The 26033-nt window shown below is 37.6% G+C and overlaps 1 protein-coding gene across 1 annotated transcript; it reads right to left on the bottom strand.

The window, feature by feature from the left end:
- Positions 1-6692: 6692 nt before the first annotated feature.
- On the bottom strand, positions 6693-24502 carry LOC123454068 (40S ribosomal protein S12-like). The gene is made up of 2 exons (XM_045132153.1): positions 24434-24502; positions 6693-7216 (listed from the first exon to the last, which is right to left on the bottom strand). The coding sequence occupies exons 1-2, from the start codon at positions 24500-24502 to the stop codon at positions 6731-6733; spliced, it is 555 nt and encodes a 184-aa protein (XP_044988088.1). The 3' UTR covers positions 6693-6730.
- Between the last annotated feature and the right edge of the window lie 1531 nt (positions 24503-26033).

Genomic DNA, 26033 nt, shown 5'->3' on the forward strand with positions numbered 1-26033 from the left:
ACATATCTTATTCAGGAGCATAATAACTTTTGATGTTGACATTTACTTGACATTTTAAACCTAGAAGTATATATTATTTCCTTTATATCTCTAAGACCAGCTCTCTGGGTAGGAGGGAGTAGCTTTCACTTTGTATTATCATGGAAAAAGAAAACTATTATCAAAGGCAATCAAGATAACATCTTAGCATCTCTGTTTTAAAACTTTTTAAAATGATTTCTATGTAAGCAGAGCGATGAAGAGAGGAGAGACAGGTAGAATGATGTGCCTCCAGCCACTGTAAAAAAAAAAAAAACTCCAAATACATGAGCCACCTTGTGCAACTGGGCACTGGGAAATCAAACTGGAGCCTTTAGGCAATGCAGGCAAGTTCTTTAATTGCTGAGCCATCTCTTCAGCCCTAAAAATTTTTTTATGGTCATTCTGTAGAACTCTGTAAGCAAATATATCATTTCCTCAAGCATGTTGAGTACCCAAGGGAGCAGATAACAGAGCTAAGTCATAATCTAGATTTTTGGATTTCAGGTCTAGAGAAAACATTCCTCTCTTCAGTTCCCCAAGTGGGAGCTAAGGCAGAGGCTTGGGTCCCGAGAGCCAATCTAAGAAATCAGGCCTTGTTGCAGTCCGGTTCGCATTGCTGGTAGAAAATCACCCAACCAAGAACAGCTTCTGGGAAAAAGAGATTTATTTTGGCTTACAGGCTCGAGGGGAAGCTCCACGATGGCAGGGGGAAACGATGGCATGAGCAGAGGGTGGACATCACCCCCTGGCCAACATAAGGTGGATGGACCACAGCAACAGGAGGGTGTGCCAAACACTGGCAAGGGGAAACTGGGTTTAATACCCATAAGCCCGCCCCCAACAATACACTCCCTCCAGGAGGCATTAATTCCCAAATATCCATCAGCTGGGAACCTAGCATTCAGAACACCTAAGTTTATGGGGGACACCTGAATCAAACCACCACAGGCCTTTTGTGAAACTTGAATTAAGGTAAGAGCTGATCAACTAAAATATTGATTGTTTATGTATGTATGTATGCATAACTTCCCCTATAAAATTTTTATTATATTATTTTTAAAAGTAATTTGGACTAACTTGAGTCTTTAACTGTATAGCCATTTACTTGTAGTCAATATCAATATAGTCCATTTGACTTTACATAAGTATTATAAAAATGCAAACATATACAATACACATAGAGTAAATAAAATTCAAAGATTTTTGTAGCTTTTACATAGATCTATCATTGTTAGTTTCTCTTTTTTATTAAATATTTTATTTGACAGAGAAAGAGAAAGACAGAAAGGAGAAAGAGAGAGAGAGAGAATGGACACACCAGGGCCTCCAGCCATTGCAAATGAACTCCAGACACTTGTGCCCCCCATCCGGCTAACGTGGGTCCTAGGGAATGGAAGAACCTGGATCCATTGACTATGCAGGCAAACACCTTAACCAGTAAGCCATCCCTCCATCCCCATTGTTAGTTTCTATTTAAATTATCAGTCGGGTTTTTTAAATCGTTAGGTTTGAACCTATTCCTTAAAAAGAGATGACTTAATAAAAATAAAAATTTTGTTTATTTATTTATTTATTTATTTATTTGAGAGCCACAGAAAGAGAAAGAGGCAGAGAAAGAGAGAGAATGGGCGCCCCAGGGCCTCCAGCCATTGCAAATGGACTCCAGACGCATGCAACCCCTTGTGCATCTGGCTAACGTGGGTCCTGGAGAATCGAGCCTCAAACCGGGGTCCTTAGGCTTCACAGGCAAGCATTTAACCACTAAGCCATCTCTCCAGCCCCTTAATAAAAATAAAGCAGAAATTTTAGATCTTAAAAACAGAGCCTTTAAAATGACTTTCTTAACCTTTATAAAAAGGTTTGTGAAAACCTAAAATAAAAAAAAAAAAAACTGTTTTCAAGGAGGAGAACACAGACAGGCAGGCAATAATTTTTATATTTTAATGTCAAAATTGTAGGTTAAAATTCTTTCTTTCTTTTTTTGTTTTTGTTTTTGTTTTTGTTTTTTGTTTTTCGAGGTAGGATCTCACTCTAGTCCAGGCTGACCTGGACTTCACTATGTAGTCTCAGGGTGGCCTTGTACTCATGGTAATCCTCCTACCTCTGCCTCCCAAATGCTAAGATTAAAGGCATGTGCCACCATGCCCAGCTTTTAAAATACATTTTTAAAACTGTGTAAGATACTAGTTTAAGACTTCAGAACACAGTCATCATCATTACACACAAATAGGCCTGCCCAGTTTCTTTGTGCCAATATATTCTGGAATTGCATTCTTTTTTTTTTTTTTTTTTTTTTTTTGTAATCTCCACTGTAAAAAGACATTTAAAGATTCCCAACAAGCTCATAAAATGAAAGATTTTATATTTGGTACTTGCACATAAATCCTGAAAAAGAAATTGTAATCCATATGAATATAGGACCTTTAGCGTATACTATTTAGAGGTGTTTTGATGTCTTATTTCCTGTGGCCATTTAAAAACAATTAAAAAGAATTGTGAAATTTCTTTGGGAAGGAAATTATCAAAATCTATACATCCAATGTATATCCAACTTACAGAGCCTAAAATTTAGATTCCATTGAATATTATATTACCCAAACAAGTAGCACCTAAGATTACATTTTATAGGTTTAAAGAAGCTAAAGGTATTTAAGAATGTGTACTTATAAGGCCTTTTAATAGATCATCACATTCACATAGACTCATATTTTAAGCTGGTATACCAAAAATAAACTAAAAGCAAAGAAATAAAAATAATAACAAATTGAAGTGGCCACAATTCATATATATATATGGAACTTTATGTTGTACTTTCTTGTGCAAAACATACATGAAAAATCATGGATCCATATGGCACAAGCACGTAAGTTTTAGATCCACCCAAAGTAAGTTAACTTAATTGAAAAGTTTCTATCCTCTTTGACATGGAAGACTCAGTAACATGGAATATCAAAGGCAAAGCTTGTTATGTGGATCTACAGCAGATTAATGTTTTTGAGAGCTAAAAAGTAAAGGGTAAAACTTTTCTTTTTACAGATGGAAATGTTTTATTCTTGTATTGAAATTATCTATTTTTGTCTTGAAAGCTAGGGAAACTCCTTTTAAATATAATCTAGCAGGGATCTACTTTTTTTTTTTTTTTTTTGGTTTTTCGAGGTAGGGTCTCACTCCCGCTCAGGCTGACCTGGAATTCACTATGTAGTCTCAGGGTGGCCTCGAACTCTCGGGGATCCTCCTACCTCTGCCTCCCGAGTGCTGGGATTAAAGGCGTGCGCCACCACGCCCGGCTAGGGATCTACATTTTAATGACAGATCAGACTCAGGTTCATAAGGAGAAAGGCTAGCTGTAAGTTCTTATAAGTTAAAGACTGGTAGTACAGCATTTAGGGAAAGTGTCTTTGTCAGTTTCATAAAACAGATAAGATAGGAACAGTGACACAGGCAGGGAAAGGTTAGAAGAGAAGTAGCCAATTGTCTTTTGCTTTTTTAGGATCCAGATGTTCTGTTTTTAGGAGTTTTCTCACTGTGTCTCTGGCTGCTCTCTTGGGGACAAGAGAAGGGTTTAGGACACGTAGGCTATTAGCCCTTATGTGATGACCCCTGAAAAAGCCACATACTGCTCCATCTAACCCAGGAATGGGGTGTAGATGTCTTATCTTCAGTGCCTGTAGCATTCATTAAACACTATCTGGGTTTTTGACTAGAAAAAAATGGATTAAAGTAATCAAGATATCATACAATCCAAATTGTTGAGGAGAAGCAGAAGTTATCAAGACTTACCCACAATGTTTTACATGAATCTTTTTTTTTCATAACTTCATTTTTTTGTTTATTGTTATTTTGTTATTTGACAGCAACAGAGAAAGAGGCAGAGAGAGAGAGAGAGAGAGAGAGAGAGAATGGGCACACAAGGGCATCCAGCCACTGCAAATCAACTCCAGATGCATGTGCCCCCTTGTGCTTCTGGCTAACGTGGGTCCTGGGGAATTAAGCCTCAAACTGGCATCCTTAGGCTTCACAGGCAAGCGCTTAACCACTAAGCTATCACTCTAACCCATAACTTCAGTTTTCTTTACCACTAAATAGAACTCTACTGTGTAAATGTGCCATATCTTCATTATCCATTCATCAGTTGAGGGACATCTAGGCTGGTCCCATTTCCTAGCTATTGTGAATAGAGTGGCAATAGACATGGCTGAGCAAGTATCTCTAAGGTAGTGAGATGAGTCCTTAGGACATATGCCTAGGAGTGCTATAGCTGGCTCATATGGTAAACCTATTTTTAGCTGTCTCAGGAGCCTCCACACTGATTCCCACAATGCCTGGACCAGATTGCATTCCCACCAACAGTGCAGAAGGATTCCTCTTTTTCAGCATCCTCACCAGCACTTATGGTCATTTGTGTTCATGATGGTAGCCAATCTGACAGGCATGAGATGGAATCCCAAGGTACTTTTTTAATCTGTATTTCCCTGATGACTAGGGATGTAGAACATTTTTTTAAAGATGTTTATATGTGTATTTCTTGTTTTGAAAACCCTCTATTTAGTTCCATAGTGCTCCCCCCCTTTTGCTTTGTTTTCCAAGGTAGGGTTTAGTATTATGATGGCTGTAGGTTTGTCATAGCCTTTATTCTGTTGAGATACATTCTTTCTATACCCAAACTCAGAACTTTTAACATGAAGCCTACTTGGCCGGAGTGAATGATCTTTTTGATATATTCTTGTATTCTCTTTGCCAATATTTTGTTAAGAATTTTTGCATCGACGTTCATGAGATTGGTAATTTTTGTTTTGTCTGGTTTTGGTATAAGGGTGATACTGGCTTCATACAACCAGTCTAGTAGGCTCCCTTTCTTTTCTGTTAGGGAAAAATTTTGTTTTAAAGTGCTATCCTATTATACAGGCTTTGAATGACTTAAATATATTCATATTATACTTGGTTACCAGCTGGTAGCCGTGTGGGAAGGGATGGAGCCTCTGGGAGGTGGAGCCTTGCTGGAGGAAGTAGTCACTGAAGGAAGACCTTGAGGTTTTAGTCCAGCCCACTAAGTCCTGCCATTCCATGCTTTTGTAGCACTGTAGTATCAGAAATATTCCTTAATCATTCTCCCTCAACCAGCAAAATAAAGTAGTGCTGGGGTGCTTGTAATTATAGCTACTCCTTTTTAACTGGTACCTGTTCTAAGTTTTCTCAAAAACATTCTGAATTAACCTTGTTATTTTCCTACTTTTGTCATTAAAAAATTAAAAATTTAAACACATATATATCCATATACACTTATCTAAATGCACATGTACATCCATATGTATGCATATATCTGTACATACAAACATGTGGCTTGAGACTAATACAATTCTTCCCAAAACTCAGGCACTGTGAAAACCAGATTAAGAATGTTGTGAAAACGAAGCTGGATGGTGGTGCATGCCTTTAATCCCAGCAAGAGGTGAGTTTGAGGCCACCCTGACACTTCAGTGAATTCCAAGTCAGCCTGAGATAGAGACCCTATCTTGAAAAAACAAACAAAAAAGCATTAAGTCATTCTAAGTGGTGCATCTGGCTAACGTGGGTCCTAGGAAATTGAGCCTCGAACCTGGGTCCTTAGGTTTTACAGGCAAGCACTTAACTGCTAAGCCATCTCTCCAGGCCCTCTCATTTTTTTTTTTTTTAAAGAAACTGGAACTGCATAGATGATTTATTGGCCAAGGCATTTGCCTGCAAATGAAACTCAACAGCCAGGCCTTTAATCTCAGGATCACCATGAATTCCAGGCCACCTTGAAACTATAGTGAATTCCAGGTCAGCCTGGGCTAGGGTGTAGAGTGAAACCCCACCTTAAAAACCCCAGAAAAACAAATCACAGCCATCTGTAGAAAAATGGATTCAACTCTGCAATGAATGGGACAATGCCCAAATTCTCCCAATTTCAGCACTAACTTAGGGTGGTAGTTAACACCTTTAATCCCAGCACTAGGGAGGCTCTAAAGGATCCCCTAAGCTTCAGGCCAGCCTAAGACTAGAGTGAGCTCCAAACTACTGAGACCCTATATCCAGCTTCCCCACCCCCCCCCAAAAAAAAACCCTTAGTATTTTAAAGCAACACTTGCCTATCATGCATCTTTTTCTCACCTTTTTTGTTTTCGGTTGTTCCAGGTGAGATACACTATGTTGCCTCAGGCTGGCCTTGTGGCAATACTCTCTGCCTCCCCAAACAATTTAAGAGTAAGGGCTGGTTAAGGCACTTTCCTGAGGCGCTAAGTACCAAGGTTGAACTCCTTAGTACCCACATAAGCCAGATGCACAAGTGGCGCACGTTTCTAAAGTTTGCAGTGGCTAGAGATCCTGGTACACCCATTCTCTCACAAAAAAAAAAAAAAAAAAGAAAAAGAAAAAGAAAAAGAAAAAGAAAAAGAAAAAGAAAAAGAAAAAGAAAAAGAAAGCAATTGAAAATTATAATCATGTAAGTATTCCCCCTAACAGGTTAGGCAAATACTGTTTCCCACCAGTATCCATTGACCTTGGCCATCAATAATACCTTATGGCAGTCCTATTTGTTTGTAAACCCCTAATGCCAGCTTCTGGCAAAAACAGCAAGCTGTTTCATTTTACAGTACTTTCAGTTGAATTGTAATTATTTTACAACTTCTTTCCCAAACAGAAACCTCAAATAACAGAGATGAAGAAAATGAGCCATATTTTTATTTGTTCATTTCTTGCATTTGAAGTACTCTTCGATGACATCCTTGGCCTGAGATTCCTTGCCAAAGCTCTTGACAACTATACAGCTGCAGCCAACCACCTTGCGGGGTTTCCCCTCACGATCAATTGTGCAGAGGCCTACCCATTCCCCTAGTTTCTTGTTGTCATCAACCTTAGTTAGGTTGATTTCGTGCTCAGCACAAAGGGCCTCCACCAACTTGACATGCATGGGCTCATCACAATTGGATGCAAGCACGCAGAGATGGGCTTGGCGTTTGTCTAAGGCTTTGGCGGCTTCGCGGATTCCACGTGCTGGGCCGTCATGGATGAGGGTGGTCTTCAGCACCTCTTGCAGAGCAGTGTTCATATCCATCACACCTCCAGCAGCAATGCCTTCCTCCGCCCTGGCGGCGGGTTCGGATGAAGCCGAATCTTGAACGCACCCGAGCCTCCGCCTCCGCCTCCGCGCGACCCGGCGGCGGCAGGGAAAGAGCTACATGCATCTTCTGCGAGCTCCCAAGATGTCAGCAATAAGGCGACCGAGACACAGCTCCACATTGTCATCTTTGATGACCTGAGGAGTTCCCCTAGACTTTTCAAGACCTCAACTCAATTTGTATCTAGTATTCAGAATTTTAGGAAGGGTCATTATGAAACAGAGTTCAGAGAAAGGAGAGTGGAAAGGAGAACAGTTAAGATTCTGCACAATTTACCTTGTTCTGATATAATCTCTCAAATTAAAAAAAAATGTTACTTATTTGGAATCTCCTTTTAACTTATGGGTTTTAAAACTCATTGATTACTTTGGAAATTACCAGTTTAAACATTTTATTTGGCGTTTTAAATTTCTAACTGAAGCAGGATTCCCATTATGATTTTCTTTTTGGCACACACACACACACAAAAAAATACTATTGCCTAGGACTTTAGAATTTCAAAAAAGTTTAAAAAATGAACCCCAATTTAGGATTAAATGTTCCCCATTGTGGCAGATGTAAACCCCATTTATTCTTAGTTAGGTTCCTCATGTTTTTTCAAATAATTACAACTTAAATTAGCATAATTTTCATAGCAGCTGGAGTACCAAGTAGAAATTTTCCCCAAACAGTTCCTCCTTCTTTGGAGGAATGGTAAGAGAAATCGCTTAATAGAGACAAGCCAAACAAAGCAGTCACAAACCAAAATGCTCTCAAAGATCTCCATGCAAACATCAAACTGAGTGGTCAAGACTAAAACGCTTTCAAAGCAGACAAACAAAAAGGACACCTTAAAACAAACATATTTGAGAGCAAATAAACAAGGTATCCAACAATAACAACAAGATGGATCCTAAAGCAAACTCAGACACAACAAGTTGACCATCGACCACATCGAGGGAGGTCCAAGCCCCAGAATGGACTTGCCAACCTGCACTGAAGGAGACCACAGCGCATGGCTGAGCACAAGGACCATACTGGGACCTGGCTCCACATGGTGGCATCCTAAGTGGAAAGGGCTTGCCCTTCCAGCCCATGTGGGGCACCATAACTGTGGAAGCAAAAGACAGAGCTCTTGCCTCAAAGGGGATATGACACAGTTTATTCTGGAGCCAAACCATGGCCTGGGAACACAGATTTAGGTTACCCCAAATTCCATGTTTCATTTTCTCATTATCTTCTCTTGTTCCTCCTCTGCACTCCTCTTACGAGTCTTCCTCCCATGAAATAGCCTGTTTTCTACTCTTCATGTCATATATAAGTACACACGCTAAATCTAGATTTGACATATGTGACAAATTGAGAAATTTCTCTCTCTGAGTTTGGCTTATTTTGTGTAACATGGCAGTAGCCAATGCCATCCATTTTCCTACAAGTGACCTTTTTTTATTCTTCTCTACAGATAAATAAAACTGCAGTGTATATAAATATCCCATTTTCTTTTTCCATTCATCTGCTGCTAGGCATCTCGTCTGGCTCAGTATCCTGGCTACTGTGAAGAGTGTTGTAGTAAACATGTATATGCAAGGATCTCAGGTGTGTGCAGACTTAGATGCTTTGGGGTATATCCCCAAGAGTAGTGTAGCTAGCTCATATGGTAGTTCTATGTTAAGTTTTTGAGGACTCTCCATACTGATTTGCATCGTGAATGTATTATTTTACCTTCCTTTCAATGGTGTATGAAGATTACTTCTTCCCTGTTTCCTTGCCAGCCTTTGTTGTCATTTGTTTTCTTGATGTTAATCAGTCTTTTATAATTATTTTTAAATATTTTTTATTTATTAAGTTGAGAGGGAAAGAAAAAAGCAGAGAGAGAGAGAGGCAGATAGAGAGAGAATGGGCATGTGTGAGGGCCTCTAGCCACTGCAAATATACTCCAGATGCATGTACCATCTTGGGCATCTGGTTTACATGGGTCCTGGGCAACTAAACCTAGGTTCTCTGACTTTGCAGGAAAGCACCTTAACCATTAAGCCATCTCTCCAGCCCGATAATCAGTCTAACTTTCCATCACTACTCAAAAACTTGCTCCAAGAAAGGACATAATGTTTTAGATATATTTTTGATTGTTTACAAGAGGTCTTGAGTAAGAGTTTACTTATTTGAACAATAGAACTAGTTTCTGTTTAGACTGTTCTGAAGAGCATCAGGGTTTTGGCTTTCCTCCAGATTAAAGAACAACTTACCTGTCAACTTCCAAAAAATGTAGCTTCAATGTCAGTTGGTCATCATTTTTGATTGATATATTTATGTAAATAATTTCCAAAAATATATTTGATGTTCCACTTCACAGTTCTCCCAATGCAGAAATCATGCAATGGAATCCACTGAAATCTAAGATAAGAGCAGAACATGGGATTTTTCTTACATTTTGTCTCTATTTCTAACAATAACTTATCAACTGAGGATGTTGCAATCTGATTTTAATGTGTCTAGATTTATATTCAAAGAATAAAAAGTATAATGGAAGAGGCTAGTTCAATATTTCAGTCCTGATATTTGTGTATTTATATTGTGTTCAATTGTCCTTCAGACTGGTGCATGGAATCACCCATCTTTTCACTTATGTGCATGTTTTTACAAAGTGTTTTGGTTTTACACAAGCATTTTTTAAGGTAATTGTCGAACCCTTTTTATTAAGCAACATAACTATAGTCACATTTAAGAATAATTTTTTCATAAAGCATGGTGGACACTCTGCACTTTAGTTTTAGGAATGCCATAGCTTACACCCATGTACAGCAGCAAATAATTTTACTGACAAAATTTATAACACATTTTCTGAATACTATCTTTGAAGGTCTTCTTTTTGTCTTGAAATGACTTATGTTATGAGCTAGTAAATTGTTAAATACTGTTTCTCTCATATGACCTCTTGGGTTTATAAAATGAACTATTTTTCTTTCAAATGTGGTTAGAAAAATATATTTATGTTAAAACCAGGACAAGTAAGATAATCAATGAGAAAGGTGTACAGGGACCTCTGACATGCAGATAATATTTTGATTTTAATCTGGGCATTACTAACATAGCATTTGGTAAGTTTTTATTACTATTTTCACATATAATTTATCTACATATATATATTTTGTCATATATAGCTATTTTCAATAAAATGTTCATTTGAGGAAAAATAGACCAATGTAAAAGAGTTTGTTTTTCTGCCTAGGCTTAGTCCCTGGAATTCAAAAAGTAAACAGTAAAACATCCACAAAATTCTAGGAAGAATGATCTTAATAGACCAGAACTATTAATAAATCTTAAATTGGGGCTGGAGGGATGGTTTAATGGTTAAGGTGTTTGCCTGCAAAGCCAAACCCAAGTTTGATTCCCCAGGACTTACTTACGTTAGCCAGATATACAAGAGGCTACACACATCTGGAGTTTCTTTTTTTCTTTTATTAGTTTTCTATTCTGCAAGTACAGGCAGTTTGGTACCATTATTAGGCTCATCCGTGACCTACTACCCTCCCCATTGGCCCCTCCTTGTTGAGGTATATGGGTCGTGCATTGTGGAGTTAGCCCACGGTTATTGGTACATACACAAGCATTTTGGGTATGTATGTACTCTATGTTTAATATTAAATCATCCTGTGTAGCTAATGACAATCATGAATACAATTTAAAAGTTGAAGAATTTATTTTAAATCCATTCAATTTAAATTTAATGTTATTTATAGCAGACTGCTTCATTCCTATTCCAGCAACAATAATTTGGGCACAGATTTAAACATTCTGTTGTTATTTTATTTTCTATGTATTATGATCTATTACATTGATTATCTTTCATAATTCTCACCACAACCCTTTATTTTATGCTATTTATTATCCTTTAAGATATAGAGGGTCAGAGCCAGGGTAATGGCCCAAGGGTTAAAAGCACTTGCTGTGCAGACCTGAAATCAAGAGTTTGGATGCTTAGAACCCATGTACATCTGGACCCAAGTAGCACAAGCTACTGTAATCCCAATATCCCTGTGCAAGTGGTAGGTGGAGTCAGGAGAATTCAAAAGCTCATGGGCCAGCTGGTCTAACATTTACAGTAGCTATACCTAGAGGTTTGCTTCCCTGGTGATTTGATTCAGGTGTCCCCCATAAATTTAGGTGTTCTGAATGCCTAGATCCCCAGCTGGTGGCAATTTGACAATCGAAGCCTCCTGAAGATAGTGTGTTGTTGGGTGCAGCCTTATGGGTACAATAGCTGGCTTTCCCTTGCCAGTGTTTGGCATACTTTCCTGTTGCTATTGTCTACTTCATGTTGGCCAAGAGATGATGTCCACCCTCTGCTCATACCATCGCTTTCCCTGCCATATGAAGCTTCTCCTCAAGTCTATAAGCCAAAATAATTAAACCCTTTTTTCCCACAGGCTGCTTTTGTTTGTGTGTCTTCTGCCAACAATGTGAACCTGACTGCAACACCCTCTAACCTCCAAATGTGTGTCATAGCATGCATGTGCCAATACACACACACACACACACACACACACACACACACATGCATGCACATTAGGTTTCACAAAAGTTGAATAACTTGCTTCAAGTTAAATAGGTGTCAGTTTAGCAGTGATTTTAATGTAAGCTGGCATGACCCCAAGTGTGTGAGTGAACAAGCATCTCCATCTTTTCCAAATATCCAACATACTGGAAAGTAGAGACCACACCATCCATAAATGTAACACTAGTGAGTTCTTCAACACCTCCTGTAGGAGAATTTCTGTATTCAGTATATAAGTAGGTTGGGTTGGCCTAGAGCCTTAGACTTTTTCTAGGGTCCCTTCCTGCCCCAAAATTCCTTTACTCTGTAGTTAATCTGGATAAGCTCCTAGGAAAACATAAATCCTAAAGAACCACTGCTTCCAATCCAAGGTACAAGCCTCTGCATGTGCTGACTAGGTGTGACAAGTCCTCAGAAACTTGAATTTTTCTATTTCTCCTTCTGCCTTAAAACGGAGAATTATATCAGGAAAATAAACATGTTGCCTATAGGCTTGATAAATTGGTGTCCTGTGTTTCTTTGTGGGAGAATGTGCAATGCCAAAAATAAATCCAGACATCATTATCTTAAGAAATCACTGTTAAGTATAAATATATGCAACTAAAACGACCACCAAAATCAGCTATCTACTGACATGTTTAAATTAGTGTTTCTTATTCAAAAATCTTAATTTATGAAATAGTGTTTGGGGTAATAGCTCACTTATATGTAAATTTCTTCTTTTGCATGTATTCTAAACTTTCCAGTTTGATAATACTGACAAATTATAAGTTAAAGACTAGTTAACATTTCTCTTGTTGCTTTAAACATATTCAAAACTCAATGAATGATCTAAATTCATCATAGGTCTCCTCAGTATAGTATGAAACACAGTTTTCATCTTTTGAAGGATTGGAATCTCAAATTTTCTTGCTTTTGAAAGCATGCAAGTTCAATATAAAATGTAATCAGTTTCATTTTAACATTAACAAATTGATGCCATATGGGCAGAATATTATTGTATAGGCCAGGTATATCACACACAATCATGTTCCCTACTGGAGTTCTCTTTAGTTTTATTCCCCATAATTGTAGGCCACAGGACCCGTCTTGTAGGTTTGGGGGACATTTGGAGGTATCACTGCTTGGAACAGAACTCATTCATCCTCAACTTACTGTTACACAAATGATAACTGGAAAGTGAATTCAATATTAACAAGCCAAAGCACCAAGATTCCTAAAAATATTAAACCTGGGATTTAACATATATTAAGTTACTCTTCTGTTTTGTCTCCCTGTCCATTACTCACATTTTATCATCTACTTCAAGTTGAAGCCAAAGATTTTGCCCAGTAGGCCCATCATTGCATCTGTAATATAGCTTTTTAAAAACAAACATAGTTTCTTATTGAAAACATATTGCATGTTAAAAATGAAATGATTTGTAAATCTCAGTCTCTTTCCTGTTTTTTTGTTGTTGTTGTTGTTGTTATTGTCATTGTTATTCACAGTGGCATTTGAGATAGAGGTATTTCATGTTCTTTGGGAACAGAGACAAATTGCTCCTTTTTATGAGAATATTAAGATTAACCTAAAAATATAACCCCCCCCACAAACAAGGGGAGTTAACCTGTAAAAAGAAAAATGGGCTGAAGAGATGGCTCAGTGGTTAAGCGCTTGCCTGTGAAGCCTAAGGACCCCGGTTCGAGGCTCGATTCTCCAGGACCCACATTAGCCAGATGCACAAGGGGGCATACACATCTGGAGTTCATTTGCAGTGGCTGGAAGCCCTGGCGTGCCCATTCTTTCTCTCTCTCTCTCTCTCTCTCTCTCTCTGCCTCTTTCTCTCTCTGTCACTCTCAAAGAAATAAATAAAAATGAACAAAAATTTAAAAAGAAAAAAGTGTCTTCCAGCTTTGAGCTATCTTTGCTGATGCTGGTGGCCTCCTGGTACACTATTACCAACATGAACCAAAAGTGCCTGAGCTTCTCTTCCTAGTTGCAGTAAAGGATTAGCAAAAACTATGGAAGAAACACGGTAAAGTGTAATTTCTCTCCTATTGACAGAAACACACGTAACCAGCTCTTCCCTAGGAATGCTTCATGGCTGATACTGCTCTTGTTAACAAGTAACTAATAACAGAATGTCAAGAGTCTGAAAGGAAATCGGTTTGTAGGTCTTGATAGCCAATGTAAAATTTTGCAATGAAAAGCAAACATGTTGAAACTCAACACTTTGATGTTAGATAAATCATAAAAGATAACTGTCAGGCTTTGGGGTTCGTGAGAGCAGTAAGTTCAGGCATGCTCATGTGTTTTGTTCTTTGGATGAATAATGGTTAAGTTGCCAGGTATTTGATTTTCTGACTAATGCTTTTCTACTCCCAATATGAGCCAATCAAGAATGACTTACCCAATAATATACAAAATGATGTTCATTTCATACTTTGCTATCTCTCCTCAAACAACCAACATTGCTTCTCCATCCTCACTTTGAACTTATAACACTAAGAAATTTAAAAACCTCAGATGAGACCTATAAACCCACCATCTCCCCACTCCCCACAACCATCTACCAACATCTGTCCATTTGTAATCTGTCTTCATACCTGTTATGATAAATTAACTTTCTTTTCCTAAGAAATCCAGACAAACTCCTTTCCTATGCTCAGGAGCCCATATCATGTCACTTTAGATATTGCTATCTCTGTTTTCTTCCACTATAAATTTTTATTCTTTTTTATCATTTTTGCAGACAGGTATATTACCATAGTTTTTTTCTATTAAAAAGAAAACAATTTTTGACCTTATTTTCCCCTGCCAGCTGTATCTCCCATCCCATTTTCTTCTCTGTTAGCAACAAAAGTCTTTGATAAAATTTCTTACAATTATTTCCAATTTTTTTCTCTAAGTTCTTTGGACTTCTTTTCACTGAGGCATTTGCTGCAGAATGCCAGTAAAACTACGTGACCAATTAATTCCACATTGATTAGTCCAACTGTCAGCTCTCCATCTTAATGTGACCTACAAGCAGCATTTAAAAAAAAAAAAAAAAAAGATCCCTCTCAACTCTCAACTCCTTGATATTGTTTCATCGGGCAATGAGAGACATCTGCGTGCCTCTGGACACACTGATTTAGAGTAATGGAAGAGCAGCTAGCACCAGCTCTGAGCTTCGGAGTTGACCCTCTGAAGAATGATTTTCATGAGAAAAAAGCCACTGGTCACACAGCAATCTAGATGTTCCCATCTAGTCGCATATGTGGTAGGGCAGGGGTGGTGTGTGCTCATTTACCTTGTCCTGTCTATGGAGACAAGAGCTCAGGGGACCATGTGCTCTCTTCTACTTCTCAGTTTGTGACAGTTTCCCCAGAAAAACCTGTTTTGTATTTAACAAAGTGTTGTGTGGATGGTACCCCTTGGCTACTGACTGGCTCCCAGAATCCCTCCTACTGCAGTGGATACTGCCTTAAAGATTTCTTTCAGCCAGGTGTGGTGGCACACGCCTTTAATCCCAGCACTTGGGAAGCAGAGGTAGGAGGATCGCTGAGAGTTTGAGAACAACCTGAAAGTACATAGTGAGTTCCAGGTCACCCTGGGCTAGAGTGAAACCCTACCTCAAAAAAAAAAAAAAGACTTCTTTCAGTCTTATAACCAGACATCTCTGTTGACTATCTATGAAAGGATATAGATGAAGCAAGTGGGATACAGGAAAGGATGATGTCTAACTGGACCTGATGAAATGTATTTTCCAACTTATTTGTTTGTCTTCCTGTATGTGTTCTGTATCTCAATAAAAACATATCCAAAAAAGTCATTCTAAATATTTTGTCGTATCTTCAAAAATGGAAATAAGAAATATTTAACTTGTATTTTGCTGTTATTATTAAGAGTCAGCATATGCACATGCCAGTCAGCTAGTAAAGCAGTTATAATAATATTTAATTTCATTCCTTCACTTATTTTTTCCTTTTAAGGTAACATTTACTCATATTTCTTTTTTCTTTCTTTCTTTCTTTTCTTTTTTTTTTTTTTTTTCAATGTAGGAGCTTGTTGTAGCCCAGGCTGACCTGGAATGCACTCTGTAGTCTCAGGGTGGCCTCAAACTCACAGCAATCCTCCTACCTCAGTCTCCCAAGTGCTGGAACTAAAGGTGTGTACCACCACACACACATTCAGCTTCATTTTTTTTTTAAGTAAAGCTCTCTTCTTTTCCTGAATTTAAAGAACTAATGTGTCTTAGGACAGATTTCTTTATCATAGGCTTAATTGCTAATTAATCATGAAAGGAACATTTATTTCTTAGGAAGAAGATACATCTGATTAAAAGAAAAATATTATGTGTATGTACATGTGTATATGTATATACATATTGTTTAAGAAAATGAATGAATGAATGAATCTATACTGATCTACAAGCACAGAATACAGAAGTGAATTATTGCATACTGTGAGAGTACACTGCCACCCTATACTCTGGATATCCGTATTTTAGGTATATAGATGTGCATACCAACAGATTCTCAAATATTTGCATATGTGCAGACAGACAATCAACAATTGGACCACCTCACTGGCCCAGGCCACAGAGGTATAAAGTAGAATGGCTAGTGTTCCCTGACACCATAAGGCTACAACATCAGCTCTGCATTGCCTCTGCAGACATTTTTACTCTTAAGAACAATAAAACTCCAAACTTGTTTAAGTCACTGTGAAATATCTACCATACATATAATTTAATCTAATCCAAACTGCCAAAATTCCTCTCTGTACTGATAAATTCTGTTTCATGTGTCTAATTATTTTGGAGGAAAATATTAATAATAAAAATGCAGGATTGTTCTTTGAGTACAATCTATATTGAAAAGCCAAAAGTAAAGTAATTTACAGAAATTTTTAAAAATCTAGGAAAAAATATGGAACTTATCTATTCAAAAGGCAAATGGACAGGATAGGGTTGTGTCTAAATGAGTTGGATGCTTGCCTAGCATTTAAGAAGGAAGACCTGGATTTGATCCCCAGCACAGTATAAACCAGGTGCAGTGATATATGCTTGAAATTCCAGCACTTGGAAGGATCAAGAACTCAAAATAATCCTTGGATACATAGTAAGTTCAAGGCCACCTATCTCATGAGATCCTATCTCAAAAGAAAATAAAAGATAAAGAGAGATGATTTAAGTGAAATTGGCACACAAGTGAACATTGTCCTTCACATATTGTGAACTTTTTTTCCCCATGTTTCTCTCCTATAGTCCCTATTTTGTTGCTCACTCTTTCCACTTTCCATTCTTGTTCTTTGACTTCTATGAAATTACCTTTAAGTCAATTTGTATTTGGGATGGTGAAGCAGACCGGTAAGAGGAAGTGTGGGGGGCAAGAGAAGATAAGTGGGTTTTAATGTGATCCAAGTACATTATATACATATAAATGACATGCTGAAATCTATTATGTTGTATAAGTAATAAACAGTAATAAAAAGTACTGCTACTCAGTTAACAGGAGACTTTAAAATTAACTATTGGCATCAGTCATCTGATGAAAATTTAAAGAGTAATCAGGGACTATAAAGTTTGAGGGAGTGTCTAAAGCAGAGAGAACATGTTTGCTTCTCCTCCTTGATATATATTTTAAGTCTAAATATGCTGTCTTAAAAATCTCTTATGGCTCATTAGTGACTACAAAATTAGTTCAAGAAAGTTATGGCCAGATGATAAGTATAATATCCAGTAGAATGACATTACTTGTCCACCTCAGGTCAGGAGTCTAGCAAATAGTTCATTTATGTTCATTCTATGGCTTTTAAGAAAAAAAAATATTTTACACTCTGAGTGTACTTCCCAAAAATGTTTTGGGAACACATACATTATTTTAATGTTGAGTTATCAAAATCACTAGTTTGCTTGGACTTTCCATTTTTGACCCAAATATAAGTTAAGAGAACTTAAAAAATATATATCTTATTGAGGATTGGAGAAATGGTTCGGCAATTAAAAGTGCTTGCTTCAAGTGACTGACAGCCCAGTTTTGATTCCCCAGTACCCAAGCTGGCCAGATGCACAAAGTGGCACTTGGATCTGGAGTTCATTTGCAGTGGTAGGAGGCCCGCGCATGCCCATCCCCCACTCCCCTTATTGCTTGCAAATAAATAAATAAATAAAATATTTTAACAGTCTTATTGAAACTTAATTCTAACTTTTCTTTTTTCCCGAGGTAGTGTCTCACTCCATCCCAGGCTGACCTGAAGTTCACTATGTAGTCTCAGGGTTGCCTTGAATTCATGGTGACACTCCTACCTCTGCCTCCCAAGTGCTGGGATTAAAGGCATGTGCACTATGCCTGGCCTTAATTCTAATTTTTGATCAATATGCTGAGCACCCTGCTCAGAATTAATCATTCCAGTAGAAAGTATATTGAAGTGGCTAGGAGCATAGCTCAGAAGACACACAAGCTAAAGGTAGAATTCTATCTCCTTGTAATATTTCTTTTTAGCATGTTTTATTGTAAGTATGTTTCATAATAACTATCTCACTCTGCTGTTGCAAGGGATAGATGAGTCATTACATGTAAACAAAGCACTTGGCATAGTGGCTGGCCTCACATAAGATTGAAAACATTTTGACTAGTTGTGTAAATATTGTCTGTTCTGCTCTAATACAGTGATATTGTCCTCTCAGTCTTTGACAACCTGTATAGAACTTGAGATCATTAAATTAAATGGAAAAAGACAGACACAGAAACATAAGGACTCCATGATCATACTCCTGTGTAAAACATGAAAACAAGGTTGATCTCAGAGAGGTTAGGTAGAAGAGGGGAAGGTGAGATGGAGAAAGGTTGATCAATGAGTACTTTATAATTGGATAGAAATTAAAAGTTCTGGTCTGCAATTGCTCAGAAGGATGAGTATAGACAATGATAATATGTTGCATATTTCAAAAAGCTAAAAATGTTTTGAATGTATTTATCATAAAATGATAAATTCCAAGGAATATACATGTTTATGCCAAGTTAATATTTTATGATATGTATCAAAGCATCACATATAATTTTTATGTTTTAACATAATACTTAAAAATAAATGAGAATAAAAACATTGCCTATGCATTTTTGAACTAGCAAAGACTCAGTGTGTTCTAATGTGTATTCTCAAGATACAGCACTTAGTTTTTATTACCTAAAGTTACTATATTCTTACATAATCTTTCTATTTTAGTGTGGTGGGCTAAAGCCTGTTATTAAGCTTACGTCTTCAAGCACTTCTTTCCAGCAATGACTTTATTTCAATGTTTTAATATTTATTCTGCAGTGTTCTGACAGTAATACTGTCTTTGGGATTACATCTTAAGTCAATATAAAGTGAAAACCTGTCCCCACTTCATCCAGTGTTTTCCAGATCAGACTCTACATTGTTTCTAATAACAAAATGGTCACTGGGAATATTTGCTTGTTAATATTTATGTGAAATACTATTTTTGTTCCTTATTTCTTTCTAACTTCTGCCTTCTTGGTTCACCTTTGTAAATAAAGCAGAGATGGGATATGACAATCTGTTAATTCTTGCTTTGGCATGTGTGCAGTGCTACAAGTGCAGAGAAGACACAGTGGAGTATTCAGCAGTATGTGAGACATCTCTACCACACCCTCCATCGCTCAGCCACCATTGCAGAAGACATGGTAGAAGGAATGTATTAGACAAAGGAAAGATAAGACTGCTTCCAGACACAAAATAGCCTTCATACTCATGACCTGACACTACCTACACAAGACTTGCTCAATAGGAGGAAAAAAATTATGACATCAAAGGAGAAAAGACTAATTGGAAAGAAGGGATTTAATGGAGGTTGGATTCGGGAGAGGGGAATGGAGACTGTGGGAGGGGATTATCATGGTTTATTGTTTATACTAATGGAAGTTGTCAAAAAGTTTAAAAAATAAAAAAGTACAAGAAGGAGGAATAGAGACTATGATAAGAAAACAAACATCAGGATAATATAGTGTGGAAAAGTTGAGAGTAGAAGGATCTCATAAAGAAGGAAACACCAAGGATATCAAGGGCAACTGATAGGTCAAGGGAACATTGGGTTTTGTACTACATAGAACATTGTTACAATAAAAGCAGTAGCAATAGAGAAGTTTGGACAGAAGTTAGATAAGATATCTGAGTGTTTGGTGAGGAATTGGAAAAAATAAGTTCAAGTAAGTCTTTAGAGATGCTTTGCTATGAATATAAAATAAAACATATGAAAACTAGATTAGGAAGTTGTATAGTAAAATAAGTCTTCCTGCTTAATTATTTTTTGTTCTCAAGAAAAAGAATAGAGTATGTTTATGCTTCTGGAATTAATTAAAAAGAAATGAAAGTCAAAGATAAATCAAGGGAAGAGGAGCTTAGTAGGAGTCTTTGATTTGACTAAATGGGAAAGAAGGTTGATCAGAGGTGAAGGATTGACGAATTGGTCCTTTGATGGGCATTCAATATTGAAAGAAAGAGATGAAAGGAAGGAAGGAAGGAAGGAAGGAAGGAAGGAAGGAAGGAAGGAAGGAAGGAAGGAAGGAAGGAAGGAAGGAAAGGGGGAGAAAATATAAGGAAGGAAAGAAGGAGAAAATAAAAGAAGAAAGGAAGAAAGAAAGGGAAAAGAAAAGAAGGAAGGAAGAGACAGGAAAGGCAGTAATGAAGGGAAAATACAAAAGAGAAAAAACAGCATTGTGTGTTTGGTGGTGAGTCTGAATGTCCTCAACCTGATGCTCTTTATATTCTTATTAAGGTGGGTGAGAATATGTTGGGTTTTCTTTGAATAAAAAGACTTCATTGCATTCTTTGGTAATTACAATTTCTTATTAATTGGATGTATGCACTTGTTACAACTTGCTGGATGTATGAACTCTCAAGCCCTGAAGTCATATTAAATACCAACCTCCTACCTATTCTGTACTGATTTTAGTGTGGACTTTGCTGGTGCCTATAGGATGGTAAGAAAAAGTGTAAAATTTTAGTTAGTGTGAAACTACATTAATTTGGAAAATGTAGGATTAATAGAGAACATTAATTGCTCAACTTCAGCATTTCTTAGGACTGTCAGAATAATTTCACAGGGGGATTAGTTGAGGTCTACGTTGGCAAGGTTCATCTCCAACCTGAGGATCCAGCTATTCTCTGCCTCAAACTCCTGAGTAATGTGGATTATAGGCATGGAACACTTTGCCTGACCAATTTAAACTTTTCAATCATCATCTTAAAGTATAAACACTTATACAGTACAGCTTTTCTTTTCTTTATAGCTTAAGGTACTTATGTAAAAATAAATAAATATTGACTGGCATGGTGGCACATTTCTTTAATCCCAGCATTCGGGAGGCAGAGGTAAGAGATTTGCCACGAGTTTGAGGCCACCCTGAGGCTGCATAGTGAATTCCATATCAGCCTGGGAATAGAGTGAGACCCAATCTCATAACAAACCAAGAAAAACAATAAATAAATGCAATATTTAGCCAACTTTATGATTTGGAAATTATGGCATGTGTCCAAATAGTCTTTCTTGCAATTTTAAATTCAGTAGTCAAACATCCATTTCTGTGAAATCTTTCTTAGTCCCTGATTTTTTTAATTTTTAGTCCATGAACACAATGTTTATTGAACCATAATACAATTATACAAAAATTAGGGTATTGTATTTTATTTCTTGCAATAAATTTATTTTATGGGAAATGATGGCTATGCACTCATTTCTCAGGGATAAAAACCTTCTAACTTTGTAGTTTTTTATGTGTCTGAGCCTTTTAATTTCTTTAACCTTCTTCTCTTTTTAATGGTATATCTATGATTACCAGGATTGTAACAAAAATGAATACTTTCAGATATAATATGAATCTTTGCTAATATTTTAGGGTCCACTAAAAGAGAGAAGAGAAAATATAAAGTTAATGTAGTTAGCATTGCTGGCTCAGAAATTCACAAGTGTGGTGTGAGCAGGAAGTAGGAGACAGCTAAGTAAAGCAGTGATGGGAACTTCCTTCTCTGTAATGACTTCCTGCCATGATTACTGTAGTGTCCAGGGCAGCACGGTGGTCACTGTCTTTCCAAAACAAGCTGTGAGGTGAGTTCTTTTTTAAAATGTGTTCATATAGTAACAAATATTTCAAGAGAACCCATAAATGTTCTGACTCAGGGATACTGCTCACTGATTTCCAAGGCTAAGTGAGTTTTCCTCTACCCCTGTGTGAGATGGTTACTTAAATGGAAGCCAAAATATATTGAGCATTTGGTGTTTCAGAGGCCTGTGGCCAGTCACCTTTTATTCTAATTATGAACTACCTTATTCACTAAGAACAAATTCTTGCAAATCCTAGTCCATGTACTGCAGGACCTGTAAGACCTGTAAGTGAGATGGAACAGAGCTCCTTGCTCTCCTCCATAGAATCTGCAGCTGTGGGGTTAGGGACCAAGCATCAATGGGGCTTGTTATCAGGAGATGAGAAGCTAAGAATAAGCATGGCATCATCAATGGAATCACTTCTAACCCGAGGCCTGGGACTGTTGTCTGAGACCTGGAATGTTGAAAGTCTCTACATTTTTTGAATATGTGATCCAATTAAGGCCCCTTGGCTCAAAACATCTGAACTGACTTGGGTTTCCTTTCACTTGCAATTGAATTCCTAATAGGTAAATACAGCAAGGGGAAGCCCACCTCAAGACATCATTGCACCTGGAAACCTTTCCTTCCTGTTTTTGATTGTATAACCTGGTTTAATATTTTGACCATGTTTGGTTGATATAATTTATTGTACAATGATATCAATCCTAAAATAACCAATTTTAAGTGATTAGCAACATAAATAATTTTGAAATCCAGCTTTATAAACAAAATTGAAGAATATGGCACCTGAATGCCATTTTTCCTCAAAGTTTAGCCCAATAGAAAGTCATTTTAGCCAGGCGTGGTGGCGCACGCCTTTAATCCCAGCACTCGGGAGGCAGAGGTAGGAGGATTGCCATGAGTTCAAGGCCTCCCTGAGATGACAGAGTTAATTCCAGGTCAGCCTGGACCAGAGTGAGACCCTACCTCGAAAAACCAAAAAAAAAAAAAAAAAAAAAAAAAGAAAGTCATTTTAGTTAGCCTGTTGCCAACAAGTACATACTCCACATTTACTCATTTCTTATGATAAACCCTACAATTTTCCATAAATTTGGGGAATTCTAAAATGAGGAATATGTTATATGTACCTGACATGTTCCCATCCTACAGGTTGTCCATGCAGGTAATAAATCAAATACAATATCCACTTAACATATAAAGACTGCCATGAATATGTAACCTTGAAAATATCAAACACGAAATTGTCCATCTCTCCACATACATAAAAATGTATGTTCACACAGATAGAAACTAACTAAGCATGAAAAGTGAGTTTCTTATTTTCCATTAGAACATGTAGCTGCAGCCTTTCATGTGGTTTGGGTGGAGATAGCTTTTTAAAACAGGATCCAAAGAGCACAAATCACAAAAAGATTTGAGTATATCAAGAATTAGTCATTTTGTATAATGAGGGAAAAGACAAGTCAATCAACTTGGACAAAAATGTTTTCAGTGTGCACATCAGATAGAGTATATCAAAGCAAACTTTAACAAGTAAAATGAAAAATACTATGAGGAGGAAAAAGAAACTGGCTGTGGTACTGCACATCTTTATTCCCAGCACTTGGAAGGCAGAGGTAGGAGAGAGAGTTCACGGCTACCCTGAGACTACATAGTGAATTTTAGGTACGGCTGAGGGAGAGTGAGACCCTCTGAGGAAGAGTGAGATCCTATCTTGAAAATAAAAAGAAAGAAAGAAAGAAAGAAAGAAAGAAAGAAAGAAGGAAGGAAGGAAAGAAATAGAGGAGAGAATAGGCAATTCCTAGAGGACAAAAACTGAAAGAAATGCACATTAAAAGCCCTCCAAATAAATTACAATAAAAATATAAAAATTCACTATTATCCATCATGTCTGCTAAATATTTTTAAATGGGGCTGGAGAGATGGCTTAGCGGTTAAGCGCTTGCCTGTGAAGCCTAAGGACCCCGGTTCGAGGCTCAATTCCCCAGGACCCACGTTAGCTAGATGCACAAGGGGGCGCATGCGTCTGGAGTTCGTTTGCAGAGGCTGGAAGCCCTGGCACGCCCATTCTCTCTCTCTCCTTCTATGTGTCTTTCTCTCTGTGTCTGTCACTCTCAAATAAATAAATAAAAAAATTTAAAAAAATTATTTTTAAATGGATAGCTTTGGGCACAGCATGGAAGTTATTAAATGTTACGGGGACCTTAAATTATTACAACTTCTTTGAAGAACTGCATTAGAGGATTTTGTAAATTACAAAAGGCATGTAACTTGTGACCAAATAATAATTGTATATGTAATTCATAGAGAAATTCTTATATATGTGTAAAAACAAATGTATAGGAATACTAATTACAGAATTATTGTAGTAATAAAAAATTTTAAATAATGTCAATTGTGGTGGCCATAAAGATTCCATTTGCTGTTATTTTTTTTCTCCCTCTTAAGGTCCAGAGGTACACCCCAGTCTGAGGGCCCTTCTGGCCTTCTATAAGGTGTCAGTGTTACACTGGCAATCATCATTGTAATGCTTTAGGGATTTAGAGGGGGCCCCAGCAAGAAGGCCATATTATAAGATCACACAAATAAATTTTTATTTATTTGATCAAGGCACAGGATTTGTCACCATAGCAAAGCCTTGGGTGACAGGACAAAGCCACTGACAACATTGCTTTTAGATATACGGCTGGTGTTGAACCTTGTAGAAACACCCAGAATGCCCTGGCGGCCCATAGCGTAAATTGGTCCTTAACTTACGCAGTGTAGTGCACAAGTCCAAACATATAATTCTGAAACTTTCCCTGGCCTGTTGAAAAGAGAAAATGAAATACAAGATGACACTTGTTAAGATCATTAAAATTCTAAAGATGCAGGATATGATGTCAATCTCATTTCTGCTTAATTTGTCGGTTCGGCATTAGAAGAAACTGGATGGATCTTATAGAATTGCTAAAGGCTTTTGGATCTTAACCAAATAATACTACAAACACAATGGTGGGGTTTGTATTGTGAGTGTTATCCCTAGAACAGTTTTAAAAGGCCTCAAGTACATGGTATGCAGTCATTCATGAGGAGAATGCATTCTTTTCTGAATCAGGACAAAGGAACAGAAATGGCATTCATGTAGAATAGACAACAATACCTACTTAACAGTTCCGCCTCAGGGCTCTTTTCACTCCTCTGCTGCCCTGTCATGATCAGGTCTTAAGTAATTTGGGTCACCTGAATGTGCCAGAGAACACCACGTAACACCATAATGTCAATGACTTCAAGCTCATCCAGAAAGTCAAGCAAGACATGAGCAGTTCACTGGAAATCTCAGCAAGATAAGCAGATTGCAGAGGCTGCACAGTGAGCCTTATGATGATGTAGGTACTTGCTCTTTGGCGAAGAATGTGGCGACCTAGTCAGGGGCAAGTTATTCCTCCTTGCCTCCTGTGGTGGTTTGATTCAGGTGTCCCCCATAAACTTAGGTGTCCTGAATGCTAGGTTCCCAGCTGATGGATATTTGGGAATTAATGCCTCCTGGAGGGAATGTATTATTGGGGGCAGGCTTATTGGCTTTATAGCCAGTTTCCCCATGACAGTGTTTGGCACACCCTCCTGTTGCTGTGGTCCACCTTATGTTGGCCAGGGGCTGATGTCCACCCTCTGCTCATGCCATCGTTTTCCCCTGCCATTGTGGAGCTTCCCCTTGAGCCAGTAAGCCAAAATAAACCTCTTTTTCCTAGAAGCTGCTCTTGGTTGGGTGATTTCTACCAGCAGTGTGAACCGGACTGCAACACCTCCCCACCACAAAGAAGGAAGCAGCTCCTTGGTTGGTTTCTATTGTTTTGGGGTACATTGTGTGCTGGATTTCCATTACCATGTGTGGTTGACATATTCAACTATGTGATTGGCATGTTGAGAAGACATTAAGTTGTGGAGCTATGATGTGTATAGCCTCCAACCTCAGATCAGGAATGGCCACAAAATTTGGAATGGGCATTCATGTGCAGTTGGGAACAAATGTTCTTACCTATGTATGGAAGAAGGCTACAAAGGTAGGAACCATAAAAGTAGATTTTTGTAGTCCCTGCTTACTTAGAACATGTGACAGTTTAGAAGATACTGATGTCAACATTGCTTATTTACCTTTTGCATTTATTAATTTCCAATGAATGGTATTTCATGCTAACAATTTAAAGCTGTTGTTTATTCATCAAAGTAGATGTTGGTGACTCAATGAGGTCAGACAAGTTATGAAAAAAATCCAGCATTAAAC

Source organism: Jaculus jaculus, chromosome 13 (genome assembly GCF_020740685.1).
Source record: "Jaculus jaculus isolate mJacJac1 chromosome 13, mJacJac1.mat.Y.cur, whole genome shotgun sequence".
Lineage (NCBI taxonomy): Eukaryota > Metazoa > Chordata > Mammalia > Rodentia > Dipodidae > Jaculus > Jaculus jaculus.